Genomic DNA, 20,819 nt, shown 5'->3' with positions numbered 1-20,819 from the left:
ATCATTATTTTAGAATCGAGAGATTGTTTTTAAAACTTAAAAAATGAAAGTATGTCCTGCATTTTTTTTTCTTCTGATGGCATTTAACTCACAGCTAGTGAAAAAAAAAATTATATTAAAACGCGGTATCATCTTTAACACTACGGTGTATCATCTTTTCATGTCAGTCAAGTATATAATATCCTTTATGCTAAATTAATTATTTGCTAAAATAATATTGCATTCAGCTAATATCGGTAATTAGATATACAAATTTAAAAGTTTTATTTATAAATAAAAATAATTTTAGTAAGGAAAATATGCTCAAATGTTCAATTTTTTCTTCTAAAATTTCTTATTACATGAATTCTATTTGAATCCTGTTTCTAAAAGCTACACTAATTCGATTCAATCTAATTACTCTTACCTATTCCTTTAATGTTAATTAAATTTACCTTTATAATGCAATTTATCTCAATATAGAAATTTAAACATATTTTGCTTTAAGGAAAAGTTTCATAATTCATTACGATAAAAGCTATTCAGTTTCCCCGGTCAGGATATGGCCTTAACCCGCTACTTCCCTCACCTATTTACCTCCCTCCCTTTCCGATTATTTGCCCTTAAGGAGCAGTGACCTTTTTATAACATTTTGCTCCACCTTCTTGAATCTAGGTATTATAATAGATCAGACGTAGATGCTTCAACGTTCTCCTCAACTTTACACCCGACTGTGCATTGTTTCTTCCACTGTTTATTGATAAATTGATTTAGGCCTAATATCTAGTTCGTAGAGGGCTCTCTCGGGAGCCCGAAGATATGTTGAAGCAGTTTATGAACTCCTTCATTAGGTTCATCTTCGAGTCTCTCTGGTATCCTAGTGTTACAATTAAGTGTGTTTAGTAAACTGGAGTATGTTCTCCGGTCACCGAACTTGCCGAACGATAGCTAATAGGTTCTCTTCATTATTCCGTATGCTTGGCTAAATAATACAGAATTCGAGTCACAAAAATCCTAAGCATCTCACTCGTGAGTACGTAGAACCCTTCGTATAAAAATGGGAAAACAATTTAAATGTCTCAATTTTAAGTGTGTTTCGGAACTGAGTGTACTTATAGAAAACCGTACTCTGTGAGAATTTTATACAATATCGAATAGTCATTTTTGTGCTGGCTTTGTCGGTAGCAGGTCAATTATAGTTTGTAAACAACACCTGCACCACGTGTGTGTCAGCCTCTTGTAACGTATTCTGCTTGGGCGTGGTTAATAATAGCCAATGAGTAAATAAGGGGACGCCCCTTTTTGCAACAAGTGGAGGCTGAAGAGTACACGAAGCAGCAGAACACGGAAGTAAGAAGACGTAAGAGAGAGCAAGATGCATTTTGACCAGACGAAGTCCTAAGATAGACTATGATACCTAGAACTAAGGGATGGGGTCTAGGTGTCATAGTCTTTTAAACAAGACGACACCCACGCTACCACACCCCACGGTGTGAATCATCAAACCAAGCAGTTATTCAGGTATATATTAAGTAATAATTCATAATGTAATTCATATTTTATGGTAACCATTTATCTGGATCATTTCATTTTATAATTTCTTTTAATCATATCAATGTAAATATACCCTTTGTTCCTTGATGTAGTTTATATACTATTATATTATCCAATACCACCCGGTATTATATTATATAATTAGTGGTAACAATATTTTATAAATATATAGGTATTTAATTGGTAACTGATAAAAACAAAAAGGCTCTGGAAAAGAATTCAATCATAATAATAGTTTTGCAGGACTTAATATAAATTAATTAATTAACTTATTTTTGGATAATTGCCTTCAGCGATTAATCTGGAATCCCGACGACTGATACATAGCATGTTAAAAGCATGAGAGCTCCTAGCGGATTTTCTGAGCAACTTGTTCAGTAACCTTTTCTCTGAAAACTTCTTGTTATTGTTTACTTCTAAATGGTTGTTGTTATTTATCTAAAAGGCACAAAGCCTAACAGTCATCAACGTCCATAAAAACCTCTAAGTTTTGATTAAAGCAATTTATTACAACATGCCAAAAGTTAGTGAAAAGTGGTTGTTATATGAAAGTTCGGTTACTGAATGTCTCGTTTAAAAACGTCCAAAGCAATCTTAAACAATCGAAACACCAACTGCGAGTAAGTAATCTAATCCGACAACAAACAAAACGGTGATGAGCTCTGCTGATCTTTTGCGTGACGTCATTCTCCATTTAACAAACTTATTAACAGACTTTCAACCATGTTTTATGTTATATCGTTTTAACATGTTAAAGGAAGGAAATATTTCTCCATTTAACACGCTTTAACATGTTAAACTAAATATCATGAATACCCCTATTGTATGTAAGCCTTGGCCTACTCATGGACGCTTTCCTGTGAGCCTTGCTCTCATCTGACAGCGGATCTTCCAATCATCTCCCATCCGACAAACATTGCCTACCATTTCAGCATGGCGTTTCTGTTTCTTACAACTCTTGATAAAAAAATTAGTATTATTATTAATTTAATCTATTTAAGATTATATCTTCCTTTTATTCTCTTGAATTTACAGGAAACAAAATGCATAACTCGGTCAATCCTTGACCAATTTAAAATGTAGAGGGAATTGGTTTCATGCTCTTGGCTCAAGAGCCGTTCAATCTACACAAAACAAGAATGAAATTCGTTTACGATCTTACCCCATTTCTTTGGGGTAAAAGTCATTGGGACTTTCGTCATGGGGAATAATATGACGTATTCAATCAAAATGTTTATATTTCCCTCTTAAAAATTAAATTATCAGTAGCCTAGTGAAGTTAATTTATTTAATTTAGACTGCACTTCTCCTAACCTGCCTTGCGTAATAAGTTCTCAATATTTTGAACGAAAAATATCGCTATTAAGAATGAGTACATCAGATTAAAAATTCAAAATTATTTTTAAAAAAGTGAACAAAAGAACATTTAAGCGATTACACTTCCCTGAGCTGGTTAGGTTTAAGGTTACTCGTTATACAAAGATGAAAGGAGGACCCTGATCGACTTAAGAGTCAGTAACAAGTTCAGCTTTACAAAGATATTACTTTTCCTTTAACCTTCACCTCTATCAAATTCCAGTACAATATTTAGTTACAGCCTCCTTTTAGCCTGTAATAATATACCTCCTGGTTTCCCATTATTTAAATTATAATCTATTTCAAATATCATGAATTCTTGATCGGAGAGGTGTTTATAATAATAAGGTTTTACGTTCCTATGTAAATATTTTATTAACTTTTATTTTCGTAATTAATTACTAGTTAGATACCTAATTCTGTTTGTGTACAGAGCCTGTAGTAGTGATTCCGTGGTGATAGTAAGGTTGTTGCATATAGTTGACAGTATTATCAACTTTCATTTGTAATTCCCCCTTTCTAGTCATATCTGATATGCGGGGAAGGGGGTCAAGTTTACTTTTGCAGTCACTCAACTCCCTCAACTACAAACGACCCTTCCGCACAGTACTATCAACCATCGACCTCATAGTACGACAGTGAATGTTAGATTCCATGATCATAGTTGCTTTCAATATCGTGTCTTCGTGACTGCTGTCAATTCGTGATTGCTGTCATCCTGGAAACCCTACTTAAAGCTGCTCTGATATTTTGAATAATTGAATATTACAAACAGCATAACCAAATTCTTTTTAAAATGTACTTCTGAATAAAAATATATTTTTTCCTGAAATATCGAACATAAAAGAAATATATCAACATCCAGGCATTCGTCCGTTGTTTTTGTTACACTGTACTGTTTTTAAATGTTCTAAAAAATATTGCGAACGTAAGCTGGGCCGTGTTTGTAATTATGATACTCATATTAATTCTTTTAGTGATATTTCTTATTGAGAAGAAATACTAGACCAAATAACAAAAGGAAGGTACCGTTTCAAAGAAATTTTTATGTAAAGGGTTCACATATATCTAAAATTGTTTGTTATGAATACTACAAATATTTTCGAACTAATTAAACATCTCAATATTTACAATATTTTTTTAGGGGACACAAGTTGCCTCACCAAAATTATTAAAAACAATTTAAGGTCGAGTGGTTATTTTTGTGTATATAATATTATTATGCATTACATATTTTAGAGAGATTCCTTTATTAGGTGAATTACTGAAGGGAAGTTGACGTTTGAAAGAGATATTTACTTAGAGTGTACTTGCACCTAAAAAATTATGTTCACTACCAATACTTCTTTATGAAGCCGCAATGGTTTTTCTTAGTGTTCCAGTATTTCGTGTGAAAGGGTGGATACTAACTTGGAGATTAAAGAAGCTAACAAATTATCGTAACGAAGATGGTTTGCATAGAGTACTTTTAGCTATGGTTGAATAATATTTGGTATTTAGGGGAAATGTTAATAATCCATTGCAAATCGGGAAGAAGTTTTGTAAATTTTTCTTTATTTATCTACTAATAAATAGATGTATCAAATCTTTCTATTTACAAATATTACTGAATATAAATAATTAAAATCTTGTTGAACCTCTAATGTATTAAAATATAATACAAACCCACGATTTATAAGGAATTCGCATGGGCTAGTGATGGCAGTACTGTAAAACAAATGGAATATATAAGTTTGGGAGTTCTTCATCTATTATTTAGTATTTAGATCTTAATATTTTTCTCCATGGGCCATCTTCAATTTTAATACACATTATATTGTACACACTTGTGGACTACCGTGCGAAATCCTTAAAACTGATTTTTCTCGGATTGGTTTTGTAGCTGTACTAAACCTTCTTTTATTTCTCTTATCATCTCGTACATTTTTTCCACATCTGAAATCAGATGGTCAACTTTGCTTTCGTGGTTTTCTCCTTCTTTAGGAACATTTCTGTCGAACACAGTATCTCGTATCATAGACCGCAATTTGTCTGAGAAGGGGTTGTCCTCACTTGTAGGCTGGTTCGGTTTTACATACACCTTCCTGGGCACAGATCTTTTCTCTTCTATTTTCTCCTGAACGATTTCAGGAAGCCAGTTGAGCAATTTCTCGTTATAACAAAAACTCTCGAGAAGGCTGAGGAAGGAAGCTTTCTTTGCCAATCGCTTGGACCTGCCTTGTGCTTCCAGTTTCGCCACATCGCTTACAGACATGCTTTGAATCAAGTTTATCATCACCATTACAACAAGAATCACGAAGCCGATGTACATTATCCGACCTAACACGTTGAAAGCCGTGGCTTGGTTGTCCTCTTCTGTGAAGGCACCGTTGTAATCCAATTCTACCATCATGATAAGGACCTTGCATATAGAAGTCCAGAGGTCCGTGAAAGGATACTTTTCATTGAAAAGAACCAGGAATGCGAAGGTAAATCCCAAAATGAGAACTATGAATGTTGTCATGACCTGAAAACAAAGTTTAGTTTTTAGGGATTGCTTACATGAGTAATAAAAAATATTAATCAATAAATAAATGATTGTCATTAGATATAATAAAATAAAGGTCATCGCGGTTATTTTTGTTTTCATATTTTTTAGGTATAATTTGGTATTTATTTTATTTGTTCTACACCAAGATTTTTCTACTTTTTCTTTCTTTTTTAATTAATTTTTTTAGTTGTTTTTTCTTACCTTGTAACTAAATTTTGTTTGCTGTTTTAGTTTTTAGGCCAACCTCCTCTGTCGATCTCTAAGCTATAACGGAGGTGACTAAATGAATAAAAAATATTAATAATAAGTTTATCAGGTTATGCTTATCGGATATTGCACCTCTAACATAATCCCTCTGAGACACTAAACTCCCTCACAACTCATAGCGGGGGGCCTCGATTTGATTTTGGTTAACACTGACAATTTATTTTTTATTCTACCGATTGCAGACGTAGAGGGAATCTTCTGGGGCAGGATCAGCATCTAATGTAGTTACCAGGGATTGGGAAATAACCTGGAGGTAGTAAGTGGATTCAGGGCACCTTCTTTTATGACCAGCAATTAACAAAACTTATACTTTCTTATCAAAAGTAATGAAATTTGTTGTTTGTTAAAAATGCATAATTATCTGAGGGAATATTTTCTTTACCGTCCGCTATAGATTATAGATAAAAAAATAATATATACCTCGACTACATTTTTGGCTACTTCGAAGAACATCTGAACGATGAGTCCCAAAGTGAAGGTCTTAGCATAGAGGAATAAGAGCTCGATCCAAGCCAGTAGGACGGATATGGCAGTAAGGTAGCGAGCCCAACTCAGACCCGGAAGGATGGCCACCAGCCCTGTCGTGAAAATAACTGCCCACTTTACCCAAGTTTCTCCGTCGAGGAGGTAAAACCTTTCGAATCTACTCGCATTTAACAGCTCCTGTAGACATAAATACGTTTTCTATCAAATACATGAATTATGATGTAACAACTTATCAAATTATTTCAAAATACATTATTCAATGCATCACAACTTGCTCTACATCAATATAACACTCCTAACTTATATAAAATATGATACTGCTGGATGTATTTTAGTTAACTAATGAGTAAAAAAAAAATTATTTTACATTTCAGTTTCCAATCCCCAGAAGTCCGCGGCCCACTAAGTCAGAAATTAAAAGGTCTTCGGTCCACCTTAATTCAAGCTCCCCCTCAAAAGCAAAAATTTAGATGCTTAAATAGGAAATAAAACCATCCTTTTAAAGAGGTATTTGCAGAAAAAAATGTATGTTACAAAAGATGCTTTATTAAAGCATTATATTTTATTGTTGACAAAAAAGTATTTTCTAAAATACATTCATTAGAAGATTTGCCATACACAGGTTCTTTAAATTATTTTTCATATTGCTATAAAAAATAATGATTTTAACTTTTTAAGAATCTTTAATTAAACTTTCAGTCATCGATTAAACTTGTATTGTCGCATTCAATATGCATTATCGCTATAAAAACCCCATTTAGTTAGCAATTTTTTTATTTTGTGCTGCCGGACCTTTCTACGGCCCACTAATAAGATAGATAACGAGATATTCTGATTTGGGAACCACTAGTGTAAACCATGAACCACAGTGTAAACCACTATACATGTTGTAATTAACTAAAAAGTTTTTTCATACATACCCAACATATTATTGGTACAAGAGTGATGAGTACGATTGCCCTGCAGATCCATGCCACTATTGGGTTTTGATAGGCGTAAGTTGTCATAGCCATCCCGGTCACTGACAGTATATGTATAATATAAATTAACATTAGGATTTTGAAGAAATATTTCAGTTGCCTCCACTTGAGAACGAGGAAGGTCGAGATGAGAGGGTGGAGAAACATAGCTTGCTGAAGCTGTTCGTACTCGCAGTTATTAATAGCGTCTAAGACTCCGAACTGACGGGAGTTGTTGCGGACATCGGCTAAGAGGATCGTGAAGTCCAACATAACTTCCAGATCTGAACTGTCGTCTTTGAGACCATCCTCAGATGATTCTTTAACCATGAAGCTGTCCATGAGGTTGTCCAGTATCTGGATGGGGTGGTGCAGCCTGTAGAAGATCAATTCCAAAGCTGTCTCACTCCCGTCCCTGGCTGCCAGGTTGGCACCTTTCGAGAGGAGGTAAATTACGCACTCCCGATGGCCCCCATTCACCGCCAGTATTAATGGCTCTCGCCCTTTGTGGTCCGTCCCGTGCAAGAGATTCAGTCCGTGAAGGGAACTCTCTCTCAATAACATTTTTATTATTTCGTAGTTACCCGAGGATGCGGCGAAGTGTAAAGCGTTCTGTTCTTCTTTATCAGAGAGGAGGTCAATTGCTATACCAGGCGTTGAGAGCAATATTTCAGCGCACTCTATGCATCCTCTTTTGGCCGCCATGTGGAGTGCGCTGTAACCTTCATTGTTCCAGAAATTTAAATAAGTGTCTGTGGGATGTAATGCCGAAATCAGTTTTGCCAAAACATCAGAGGCGTTGGATTTCACTGCAACGTGGAGTAGTGTTGCTGAAGGATTGGTATCTTTGGAAGTTTTTATGTGTTTCTTGAAATTAGGATCATCAACGTTTGTAAGAAGGAGTTCTACACAGTCAATATTCCCTTTTTCAACAGCTCGAAACAATGGTGTATATCCCTCATCGTCTCTTCTATTAATTACCTAAAAAATAAATAATAAAATCAATTATATATAAAAAGAAGTGTATTTAATTTTTATCGGTCTTTCTAATGCATAATTATATTACATATTTAAACAAAAAGAAGAAATGTTCTAAAACAAAAAAGTAAACAAACTAGAAACTTGTCAATAAATGTTTTTATTGGTTTTTCTAGTAGTTTTAGGGTGAAATCAACAAAAGCGATAGTTTGCACTGTAATGTTTAAATTACACTACCATTATTAAATTTGTTTGTCCATAATATGTGGAGTTCTTTCAATGATGTTTTAGTGTGGAGTCCTGTGCTGGACGTATACTTAATAAAATGTTATGTTCAATTATTATTCTTATATAATTCAGTGGTATAACAGGATTATCTAAAACTAAATGAGAGTATGTAGAAATATATTATTTCAGTTTTGAAGGCTAATTTAGATTTTACTACACCACAATCTAGCTGAAATAGCATATATTGGTACGAAGAAGACGTGAGTTAGCACAGAAACTATAATTAAAATTATGATATAAATTTTTTAATTACTGTCCAATTTTCACGATATCAATATGACAAACTGGGAAGTGTAGTCTTGTCATTGCGAAGTAGGGAAAGAGTGTCATAAGCCTCCAATCATTTGGAAACCCAAACAGTTGGGGGAAAGATTCTAGAACTTACACTAAACTGAAAATATTTTGGTTAAACACCACTCTACAAAGTTATGATACTAAAAGTTTCTTATAAAGGCTATATAGAGTGGCCAGTATTCCAAAAATATTTTATATACCCAAAATTGTTGGTAAATTTTCGTGTTTTGACTCGATCGAAATAATTTTTTTTATTTAATTAAAATGTTACAGACATGTATGTGTACGCCATTTTTTATAATTTGTTATGGAAGTAATAATAATTTTTAACATTTATATTTCTGTATCACTGACTAAAAATTATTTTATTTTTTATCTAAATATAATTCTTAACGAGATCTTTAGGTATTGATTCTCATCTATATTAGTAACAGTAGTAAACTTTTTAAATCTCTTAGAATGATTATTTCTTGTCCTGTCTCCGGAAGTAAGATAAAATGTCAAGTACCCGTTAGCAGTTTATAGTACACCATAATATACACTATAAGCTGTATTTACAATAATCATTGTAAATACAGCTTATTTATTGTAAGAAATGAGAAAAAACAGTTACTAACATCAGTTATGTTAAAATATTTGTTATAAGTTAAAATTATTAATAATTAAATGAAATAAAAAAAAATCTTGCATCACACAACTTTCAACCTAACGCAACTTTTACCATCCTACTTTGAATTGAAATAATTGCATATTACAGTTAACCATAATTTATATTGTGCCCTTAATCATTTTTTCAGTGCTATAATTTTATTAGATCAATATTAAAAATAATAAGAATAATTTTATAAAGTTAGTAATATCAACTGAAAGGCTCAAGCATAGGTTAAGTGAAATTAAAAAAAAGTAATTATTCAACAACTACGTCGACATTACAACACTATGTGATTTTCCTCTTCCTTTTTGGACATTCTTTGTTGAATATTACATTAACTAAGATCTTGGACTTTCCAACGTCATTACAGCTCTTATTTCAGGAACTGAGTTTTCAACCAGAAAAATATTTTTCCAATTTTCTTCTTAATTAATTATTAGATACTTTTATAGTTTTTATTTAACCGTTTTTAACTATTTATAAAAATATGAAATGGTTAATTCTTTCTAATATACAAAATTCAAAATACTTTAGCGGAAGATTTTTTAAAAATTCATCATATAAACCGTGTCAGACTATTTCAATCAGGATAAGGCCTAGCTGATACTAAAGATCATTTAATTGTACATTGATAGGGTGGGTTAAATCAAAATCGTTTGATCTGTTTTTGAGAAAAATTGAAAAATCAATCCTACAAAGTGGTACTTTCGGTCAGTCGATTTTATTAAAGAGGTTGCTCTTACGTATCTACCCACCTTGAATATGTTATTTGCGCGGTAGTAGCGTGGTAACGCGCCAGTTCCAATCCACAGGTTGTCGGATGGAATCCCGGTCCCACCCGGTCTTTTTTTCAAGCACGAATTAATGCAAAACTCACTGACAACCTCCCCCCCTGGGCATTTATGAGGCCCGTTAGCCAATGGGTGGGTCTGACAGAAAATAGGTGTGGGAGTGACGAACCCACCACAAAAAACCACGTCGAGAAACGTGCAACATATTTCCTAATACAGGGAATATTCATCCTAATATTGGGAAATACATCGCGCGAGGACTTAGGCCTCCATGGTCTGTTGCCCATAGAAGAATAATAATAATTATATATTCCATATAAAATTATTAGTGAAAGCAAAAAACATAAAACAGTTCTAAGACTGATTGTTTACCATCGCTAAATACACAACAAACGGTTCATGAAAAAAATCACATCTCCTCGTTTGTTTTTTCAGTAGCTGATTGTTAATTCTGAATAAACGAATTCTCGTTAACTTTAATGATGTACCGCTGGTTTCTGTAAAATTTATTTTTATGACCATGGTAGCATATTTTCTTTAAAGTATATTTATATTATTTATTCATGAGATAGCTTACTTACGAATTTATTCATTTTTATTTTATATCTTTCATTTTATTTAGTTAATTTACTATTCTATGACCATAATTGCCATTTTTCAATTACACATTCCTTGATTGTTCTTATAAAATCAACTATCGAAATATTTAAACTGTGTTGATTTACTACTATTTAAAATATTTGAAACATTCCATTTATATAATCTTATAAATTCTTGATTTACAAATGCTATTTTTTAAAATAAATTAAAAACTTGAGCATGTGATTTGAAATCTAGTTTTATAATTAAATGATTTATTATAAATTATTTATTTATACTCCTCATTACTTATTGATTCTGTTTTTCGTAGTTTTATTTATTTTTTTAAATATAGCTTACCCTCAAGATACAACTTACACAAAAAAAAGATGCACCTCTCAATGGAGTTATGATAGCTGCAAGTGTAAAGCGTTGTGTGAAACAAGAAATATGTTATTTTTAATTACGAAAGTTTTCTTGTTTATTTTTAACTAACAGTGATTGTTTGATCCGGGCCGGGCGTCAGTTTTTTATTTGCTTTTCCTATATAATTTAGAGTTTTGTTACTTTTCTTGCGTGTAAGCAATATTCTTATTATTTTTTATGTTTATTCACTTACTAAACATTAATTCGCTCATTTACATTTACATATCTATGTATATAAAATATATAGCGATACGCGCGTACTACTGTTATTGATGATTTGTATGAGAAATGTAGATTGAGTGTGCATTAATAAAAATAAAATAACGGAAACAACTCACTTTCGTTGTAAATCTGTCGAGCAATATTTTTAAGAGTTGTGGATTCCCCTTCCTCGCTGCGACATGGAGAACAGTTTCGCCGTTCTTCGATACAATTTTCAAGTCTGTTTTCAGTTCCAACAGTAACTGTACGCCTTTCATCCATTCGTACTCGACTGCCACGTGGAGGGGAGTCCTCCCTTTACCGTCCCTATAGTTCACGGCTGAGTCGTCGCTTTCTAGAAGGATTTTCAGGGATTCCGTCAGATGAAGTTCAACTGCCAAATGGACCGGAGTGAGTCCCTTGTCGTCTTGGCTGTCGATTTTGAAACCTTGATTAATCAGTTCCTGTATCGCATTGATGTCCTGCTTCTTGACGGCTGTATGAAGAAGCGTCACCTTCTTGTCCCCGAAGTCAGGTACGGATAACCTGATACCTGTTTTAAAGAATGAACTGCACAATTCCATGAATTGGGTTTTTTCTTTCTTTTTCTTTTTGCCTAAAAATTTTAGAGGTTTCGCAGTAGGATAAATTGATCGTGATGAGCTTCCCAACATGGGCATATCGTCGGCTGGGACGGCGGCACAAACTATAGTGCCTGGTACACTCTTGTCAGCGTCCAATCCCGCCACGTCGAGAGCTGTTTGGTTTTGGCTGTCTTTAATTCCGACTGTAGCTCTGTTTTCAAGTAGGAAGTCAACGATGTCTACGAAGCCGCATCTAGATGCGATATGAAGTGCGGTGCTTCCTTCGTTTATCCACGGTAGCTGTAACAAACAGATGTATAGTTTTTGATTTTGTTGCATTTAAATATTGCAATATCCTTGATAGCCTCAACCAAAAACTTAAGGAAACGAATACCTGTGAGGAAATTTCCTGATGGTTATGAATATTGGAATCTAAATGCTTGTCTTCGATGTCTACCTCCTCGGGTATCGCCTGAGAGTTAATGAGACTCATATCCTTGCTGACAAGAAGGATCAACGTAGAGAGGTGACCTTTTGCCACCGCCAGGTGATGAGGTTGTCGGCCATGTCTATCCCTAGCCGAGGGTGAAGCTCCAGCGTCAAGAAGCACCGTCAGGATATCATCTTCACCGTAGGTGGCTGCTACGTGGCATGCTGTTACCAGGTCGTCTTGGCATCTTGCCTCACATGACGCCCCATTATTCAAACATCTGAAATAAATTTACAATTTTACTAATTATCACTGCGAATATGTGAAGACAGGAGGAATACCTGTTTTACTTGAAGCGGTGCTATATGTTGTCAGATGATTTTCATTCACTTCTAAGATTGAGCATGTGATATATGGAAGGGAAAATGGGGGTATAAAAAATATAGAAAATTGTACACCGGTCTGTTAAACTGATGGCGGTGGGATTTCCCAAAAAAACATGGGAACACTTCTCGTCATGCCTTTTTAATGCGGTAAAACCTGAAATAGGTTTTACTGTTTTCCCAATGGTATTAGTAAAAGAATGAAAATCCAGGTTTTACCATCTAAAAAATCCGTCTTTAAGTTGTACTCATGCATCTCGTTTTTCGTCCCACTTCCTTTTTTTTTTTTTAGTTTTTACCTCAGCAAAGGATAAGTAGTGCCGAAAACCGGTAACCTTAGATAATGTAAAATACGTAATACCGAGAACCAGTTTTTCTTTCTCTTTTTAATTTATTTATTTTATTTTATTTATTTATTCTTTTATTTGTCTGTTATTTTAAGAACATACCATATGGCTGAATTCGGAATAGTAAGGCCGGCGGTTTCTACGCTAATTCTCCAGTGGCTCCAGTTGTAGAAGGCGTAACTGAAACCGGAAAACTCGCAACTACCTGACAATTGCATGACACTGGCGGCGGAGCTTACGAATGCATTGGAATGGATCGAGATTCGTACAGCGATGGCGCAGGACTTGAAGAAGGCCTTTTCAAATGTAGAAAAGTTTGGTCAGCTAAATCACTTTATAAAAAGAGGGGACCGCCTAATAGCACGGATGAAGTCGAAAGTGGACGAAAATTTGTTAGACAGAGAGGATGCAGACTTAATTAAGGGCTCTAAGTGATATGCATAGTCAAATAGAGAATTTTGAACCAAGTTCAGGGGGAACGAGAAGATGCCGTGGGTCCTAGTTAAGGACAAATTAAAAAAGGCGTTTGGAGGCGGCAGATGGACTTCTTCTAGATGCTTCAGGAAGAAAAGAATTCTAGACAACGTAAAGGGTAGTTCGCCGGTGTTCTTGCCCGTTTCAATAAAATTTCCTAAAAAATGGAAAAATCAAGAAGCATGGAGGGTCGGAAAATAATGAAATAATCCACAGTAATAAAAGTGCAGCTGCTGTGGATCATCCAACAGAAGGATGGAAGAGGAAGAGATCTTATACAGTATCACTCATTTTTTTTTCAAGTTTTTACCTGGGCACAACATAAGTTGTACAAAGTCGAACGATTTCTATATTCAGATTGTCTTTTTCTCTTATTTAAGATGGAATTTTAATTAAAACGCTTATCTTATGGCATTACTTAATTGCTGGTTTGATTGCAGTTACTCGATTCTTTATATACTGTCTGGACTGTGTATTCTAATATGAACTTGGCCTCGGAGTTCAGTCGTCTAGAATTATTGAGATTAAGTAACAACGCATTTGTTATGGTGATGTACTATTCAAAATTTTCATAATCTTTAACATTTAAGAATGTTTTAGAATGTCCTGTTCGCCTTTCTTAGTTAATAATAGATCTAGAAAATTGGAAAATGAAATTTCTCATAGAATTTGAAATGAAAAATCTGTCAACAATAAAAAAAATAATTGTTCCCTGTGAAGGCATGTCCGTTAATGCTTTCTTCAGGAAATATTCACCGCTGAAGATTTTCATTGTTAAGATTTATTTGGGTTATAACAAATTGTTTTGAATGTTGAATGTGATTGCTTACTTTGTGCAATAAGTCAGGTTCTGCATTTTTCTTCCACAGTACAGCTCTGGATATGCTACATTGTTTCGCAAGTTTCAATTGTCTTTCTTTCCTAATGAGATAATAAGGTCGGTGATTTGGCATGTCTTAATTTTTGTCTTTAAGCCATACCTTAAACACAAAAATCCAGTTGTGTCAGATTTGGAGAGCGTGGAAGCCAAGGCACTGGTCCTGCTTGGGCAATCTATCGATTAGGTTAATTAACATTTAGCCATGTTCGTGAACCTCGGCAGAGCCGCCATCTAATTGGAACCACATGTTCCTTGTCAGTTGTAATAGAATATCTAATCTAAATTATTGTAATCATTATTAATAAATTGCAGTAATATGCCTACGTTGAGCTGAGGTGGTAAAAAATGCGGATATATTAAAATATTGTCCACAATCAAATATTGCACTGATACTTATGCTGAAAATGATGCTCACGTATTACACGAGAATTTTCGTACAACCAGAGACGATTATTTTTCTGGTTGAAAATATCTCTCCTTGTAAAGGTAGCTTAATCTGTACAGAACTTTTTTCGTGAAAATTGTAGATTATTATTAACTTGATTTAAATACCAATCTCAAAATGTTTTAATTAGCTAAAAATCTTTCGGTGTTAAATTTTGTACCTGTTGATCACCGTATAGGTGACGTTCATATGCAACGTGAATCCCCCATACTGCAGGAGGCGTACTATTTAATCCTACGGTAGATCTTCGTACACTGCCAGATAGACTATCATCACAATACTGCAAGAAGACCACAGTCCTTCTTCATATCGTAACGGAGCAAATGCGTCATCAGCTCGGCATTGGCGTAGAAGCTGGTATAACACCGTTTGTAAGAAAATCGCAAGCAATATTCAAGGAATGTATTGAAAATGTTATACCTCCTATAAGAATCTAAGAGTGTCCTGACAAATGGACTCCTATCAATGGAAGTATTAAGATAAGTCAGTTGAAATTATTTGGGTGTGTCTGCTAAAGACAATGGCCTTATAAAAACTTTAGGGAAGCACAAATTGAAGAAGATATCAAGGACAAGACTATGGATATCATTCAATGGCCAATGGAAATATTAGTTAGAACCCAGAGTGAAATCTAAAAACACTATAAACTCCTGATAATCTCAGAGAGGTCTGGTAATTGTTGAAAGAAGGTACTGAGATATGTTGCGAAAGAATAAGATTTTTTTTTTAATCTCATAAATAAAAAAATGATAATACATTTATGATCTTCATAATGATGTGAAGATAGTTGACCGTAGATATATAAGAGGAGAAGATGGTTGGGGGGGGGGTGCGGTCAGCTGATAAAACATAGATAAACAAACGAATTAGTTTTTTGTGCCCACGTTTCGACCTGATATTTAGGTCTTCATTAGGGCTATAAAAACAAAAAGACAACAACCATCATTCAGAGAAAAAAAATAATGATGAGTAATAACAGTAACTAAAAATTTGGAAATATACATAATAATGGAATGAAAATATACATTATTATTTTTCTCTCTTGATGGTTGTTGTCTTTTTGTTTTTATAGCCCTGATGAAGACCTGAAAATCAGGTCGAAACGTCGGCACAAATAAATAATTCGTTTGTTTATCTATGTTTTTCTGCTGACGGCACCCCCCGACCATCTTCTCCTCTTTTATGATCTTCATTTCGTTAAATTTTTATCAATACCTACTCCTAAGTCTTGATTTTGCTAATATATATTTTTAAATGTCCGATTTATTTATTTTTTTGTTCAAATCTTTATACATTCGCAAAGGCAGTCTGACAATTTTACTTTTAGCTTTCGTAAAACACAAGATTTCCCAGTACATTATGTTTTATATAACTGAGTACTTTAGACGGGCTACAGTTCCAGCGATTTATCTAGTAGGCGGTATTCGTAGTCTGCTGATAACTTGCTTTTGTGTTTTTGACCGGATTTTAGGTTTATTTTGTTTAACCTATATACCTATTTAGTGAGGGAAAAACCTAAATCAGATGTTTTATTTATAGTTCATATGTAGTGGAATGTATTTTATTTCTTACTGGAGTAACACATTATGCCCAATCCTTTGAATGCTATGCTCAGAAGCAAATTATTTCAGTGTTATATAATTTTTAGAAACTAAAGAGATGGAATGTGCTGATATTATAAAATGGTCATTAGAAAACTGGTCTGCCTATTGTTGGAAACCCCCTTATTGTCGACCCTTAGTTTCTTGGAGTGGACAATTTGTATTCCATGCTAGGACTGGCGCAATAAGCCGATAAGCATGGAGTACAAGCTTTCCTCTTGGCATTATGTGCTTGAGGTTTATGAAGCGTAAAACCTTAGAAAAACTTAGAACGGTTCGAGCTGCAAGACACGGTGGGGCCGGGAGAAAAGATAAAGGGAGAGATTGATTTACAGCGCCTATTTTTAGTAATCTCGGAGATTTACGAGAGCTAAAGCGTGAAAGCCAACTAAAGTAAGATTAAAGTCTAAGCAACAGAGAAATTATTTTATTTTATATCTCCTACTTCCTTACATTTACTTCTTTGTTCTTTATTACCTCTTTTTTCTGCTTATATTATTTAGATGCAGCCTATCCTAATTAGAATTTAAAATTACTGATAATTATGCGGAAATGAGATAATTTTTCTGAGAGTTAAATACCTTTATTTAATTACCTTGTAACGTAGCCATGGCCCTTGGCCCTATTAAAGTTAGTAGGGGTTATTATTTTCTTAAAGATGTGGTTATAAAAAAAAACATGTAATATGTAGAATAAAAATAAAATAATAATTTTGTAAGATTATATTTATAAGAGAAAATACATTAAGCTGAATAATACTTAACTTACTGGAAATAATCGGAGTTTTCGAATTAGAAATATGGATGTAAAAGATGTATGAATGTAAAAGAATGCTGTTGAAAGTTCTTAAAATTTAAATTTCTTTGGATGCCTATGAAACACGGGATGCTAATTTAAAAGTTATCAAAATTAATCTATACAAATTTGTATGTATTGTTCCATTATTTAATTTTTCTATTATTCTTATAATTATCCCTTCTTAAAGGACACTTCTGTATAACAGACTAATATCCTTTCTTTTGGCTGTCTTTTATGCAGAAGTGTCCGTTAAGAAGGGATAATTATAAGAATAACAGAAAAATTAAATAATTATTAATTAAGTATTTACTGTAAGGAGATTTTCCTACATTTTTTATTGATTGGAATGAAATAAAATTTGAAGTATATATTTAAGATTTTTCATATAATGTTTTACCCGGAATACTGTAATATCATAATAGAAGACAGGAAGATCAGTAAAATTCGATGTTTGGACACCTAATATAATAATTTTTCAGAGACTCATTCATCGATTTGTAATCGACCAAGAGTTAAATATTACCACTCTCAAAATTTGAGTTTTTTTGTCGATAAGATACGTCGAATCCAAAAATTTATTGAAATAAAAACTGTCCATTTGCTATTTTTCTTTTTTAATAAAAAACTGCATTTTTTAGTTTAATCACTTTTGTTCTGGGGCACATTTCTTCGAGTGCATTTCTTATGTTTGACAAGAATATATTGATTGTGAATTTTTATCAGAAATATCTGATTATTTAAATGCTCCATAAGAATGGTTGAAAATAATTTCCTGTCAATTTTATAGAATTACAAACATTTACATTTTACATGAGCACAAATGATTTGATAAATGTAAACTACAGGATCTCAATTATTTGTCCAGCAATATGACCAAATCAACCATTTAAAACGATTAATTATTTTATTTGATCAATGTCTATTCAAAGCAACGAATTATATATCTATGTGTACATACAACGAATTTTACGAATTCACTCTCTTCAGCAAGTGAAAAATATATCGGATTTCTATAAAATTAACAAATTATGTTAATAAACATTCAATTAAAGAAATAACTTCTTATTCGAATTCACCAATTCAAAAAACTGATATATACAAATCTAAAAAAAAAAATATTGAAATTTTAGAGAGAGTGAATTAGTGAGCTCATTTTCCTTCATCAATTTGGAACCATTATTACTAGTTTAAAGAAGTTCAAATATTTTGGTTCCTTTAAAAATACGAATTTCTGATGTTAATATTGTAGTATACATCTGCCAAATTTGAATGTAGTAAATAGTTGCACGAATTAATTTAAACTATCATAAATGTATAATTTATATCTCAAACAAAAAGAGTCCGATTTGACCGTACTATATGGATTTTAACGTAATTTTCATAGCTTAAAAAATTTAAGTTGAGCAATTGAGTGTCTTAGGTACTTTGAAAGTTTTTCTTGAAGGTTGTGTTTCAAAACTATGAATTATATATATATATATATATATATATGAATTTACCGAAAAATTTTAGATGATTGAATAAGTAATTTCATTCAACAAAAAACCTGGAGATAAGCCGAAATTATCAGATATAATTTCAACAAGTTTCTTTGAAAGAAATGTGTAATAGGGAAGAGGGAGCGGCGTAGCTCAGTAAGGTGTTACTAACTCCTAGAATCCGGCTGCATTATATTGTTTATTCTTTTATTATAGCTTTTAAATTATTATATTTACTAAATCAACCCTGTGGGAGCCCCCTTGGGGTACACCCAGCCTCCATTGTAAAGAGGATACCCATAATTGGTGAAAAAACCAGGCAGTTGAGCATGATCATGAGCAAACAACAACCTTTGTTTAAAAAAGTACTACCTTACACAGTACTCATCATGGATTGTAGAACCATCATGGATTGTAGTGTTATGTTTTTTTTTTTGTTTTTTTTAAGTGTGCAATTGGGAAAAGGAAAACCATATCGATTATTTTTGTTATTAGGTATTGATATTGATTTGTTTCTTGTTGACATTATTCTTAATTTTATAAATTGTTATAAAAAAATGACACTAATATTGTTTAAAATTCTTTATCAGTTCATTGAGATCCTTAATTTAACGTACTAGAAAACCTTATCATGAATGATTATAAATAAACACTGAGTAATCTAGAACTATTTCGGATTCCACTTCGGATAGATAAGATTAACTTTGTCGAGCTCGAATTAGGTTCAAAGAAACTGAAAATTGGAAAGTTATAATTTAATATAGTTTAACAGTATTTGAAATAGAGTTTTAATATTTTTGTTACTTAGTTCTAATTAATTATTTAAAAACGGTTTGGTTTGCTTTTTATTTAGATCAGTAAACAGGATAAGGGTTTTTTTTTTAAGCGGATAGTTTTCTTGATTCGCTAGTTATTTCAACATTATATCTCTATCTAATCTAATTTCACATTATTTTTATTAAAACTGATATTTATAACTAATATTGCAGTTATTTTTGTTGTTTATTCGTTGTAAAATACAGTGTTGGGGTGTCACTTGAGACCTAAGGCAGAGCGCTTAATGATAAGATATACACGAGCATAGAGATAATATTTCTTGGCGATACCGCTGGTTATTTGCATGTTTATGTGATAGATTTATTTATAGCATGCTACGAGTAATATTACCAGGTATTATATTTAGTGATATACGAAGGTATTAATTACTACAGGTAATTGCTGAACATGATAGCTTCGTTTTTTGCTCAGTCTTATCATAATGATATGAAGAATAAATTCCTATTTCATCTGTGCGCGGCACTTCCGTTACTTGGAATAATCCTTCAACTGTTTAATTTTTGTTGCTAGCGTTGTGGTTCTCCTAAAATCTTTATACTCATAAAATGTTAAGTACTTATAATTTTCAATATTTTTATAAAACCAAAGATAAGAACATAAAAAATATAAATGTATATATAGTTGACCGTAAAAATTGATATATTGTATATACTATAATTGAGGTCTACGCTCACCGGTACCTTGTGATAATTAAATTTTTAATATATATATTCACCAACTTCTTTTTACACTCTTTCCTGTATTTTTTGGTTTATGTGTCCTGTTTTGTGTATGTCTGTTGGTATATCCGTAAATTATGTCATGGAAACATATATATGTAGCACAAATGCGATCTTGATCGACTGTTATGTTAAGTCTGTAAGTGATATATTTTTGCCAATACACCCTAGGAAGTGAAAAAAAGTATATAATTTTTTTAAAGTTTTATATTATCGTTTTCTCCCTTTGCTTAGTATGGATTTAAAGGTGATTGTATACCTTTCTTTTTTTTTTTTTTGTGTGTAAAACAAAATAAAAATACTGCTGATTATATTATTTCAAAATTTTTCGAGACCAGGTAATATTTATCAATTAATTAATTTAATATCCAAAATAGTCTCAACACTATATATTTATTTATTTGTCCTACGTTTCGGCCCTTCCAGCCATCCTCAGGGACATCTTCAACATAAATTTCCTCTCACATTAATTGTTTTCTCCTTGCAGGCTATTTTGCCCAGGT

At 32.8% G+C, this 20,819-nt stretch overlaps 1 protein-coding gene across 1 annotated transcript in view; it reads right to left on the bottom strand.

Moving 5' to 3' along the window:
- Window positions 1–4,406: 4,406 nt before the first annotated feature.
- Window positions 4,407–20,819, bottom strand: part of LOC106681786 (transient receptor potential channel pyrexia) — a 19,323-nt gene continuing 2,910 nt past the window's right edge. The window contains exons 2-6 of the mRNA XM_014422294.2: window positions 12,319–12,634; window positions 11,478–12,224; window positions 7,093–8,112; window positions 6,107–6,349; window positions 4,407–5,395 (exon numbers count right to left, since the gene is read on the bottom strand). Of these exons, the coding sequence (XP_014277780.1) occupies window positions 4,739–5,395; window positions 6,107–6,349; window positions 7,093–8,112; window positions 11,478–12,224; window positions 12,319–12,634 (2,983 nt within the window). The 3' untranslated portion in view covers window positions 4,407–4,738. The remainder of the gene's footprint in view (window positions 5,396–6,106; window positions 6,350–7,092; window positions 8,113–11,477; window positions 12,225–12,318; window positions 12,635–20,819) is intronic.

Source organism: Halyomorpha halys, unplaced genomic scaffold (genome assembly GCF_000696795.3).
Source record: "Halyomorpha halys isolate HHAL.00 unplaced genomic scaffold, Hhal_1.1 Scaffold364.1, whole genome shotgun sequence".
Classification (NCBI taxonomy): Eukaryota; Metazoa; Arthropoda; class Insecta; order Hemiptera; family Pentatomidae; genus Halyomorpha; species Halyomorpha halys.
The sequence above is the reverse complement of the archived record's forward strand: the minus strand, read 5'-3'. Positions and strand labels throughout refer to the sequence as shown.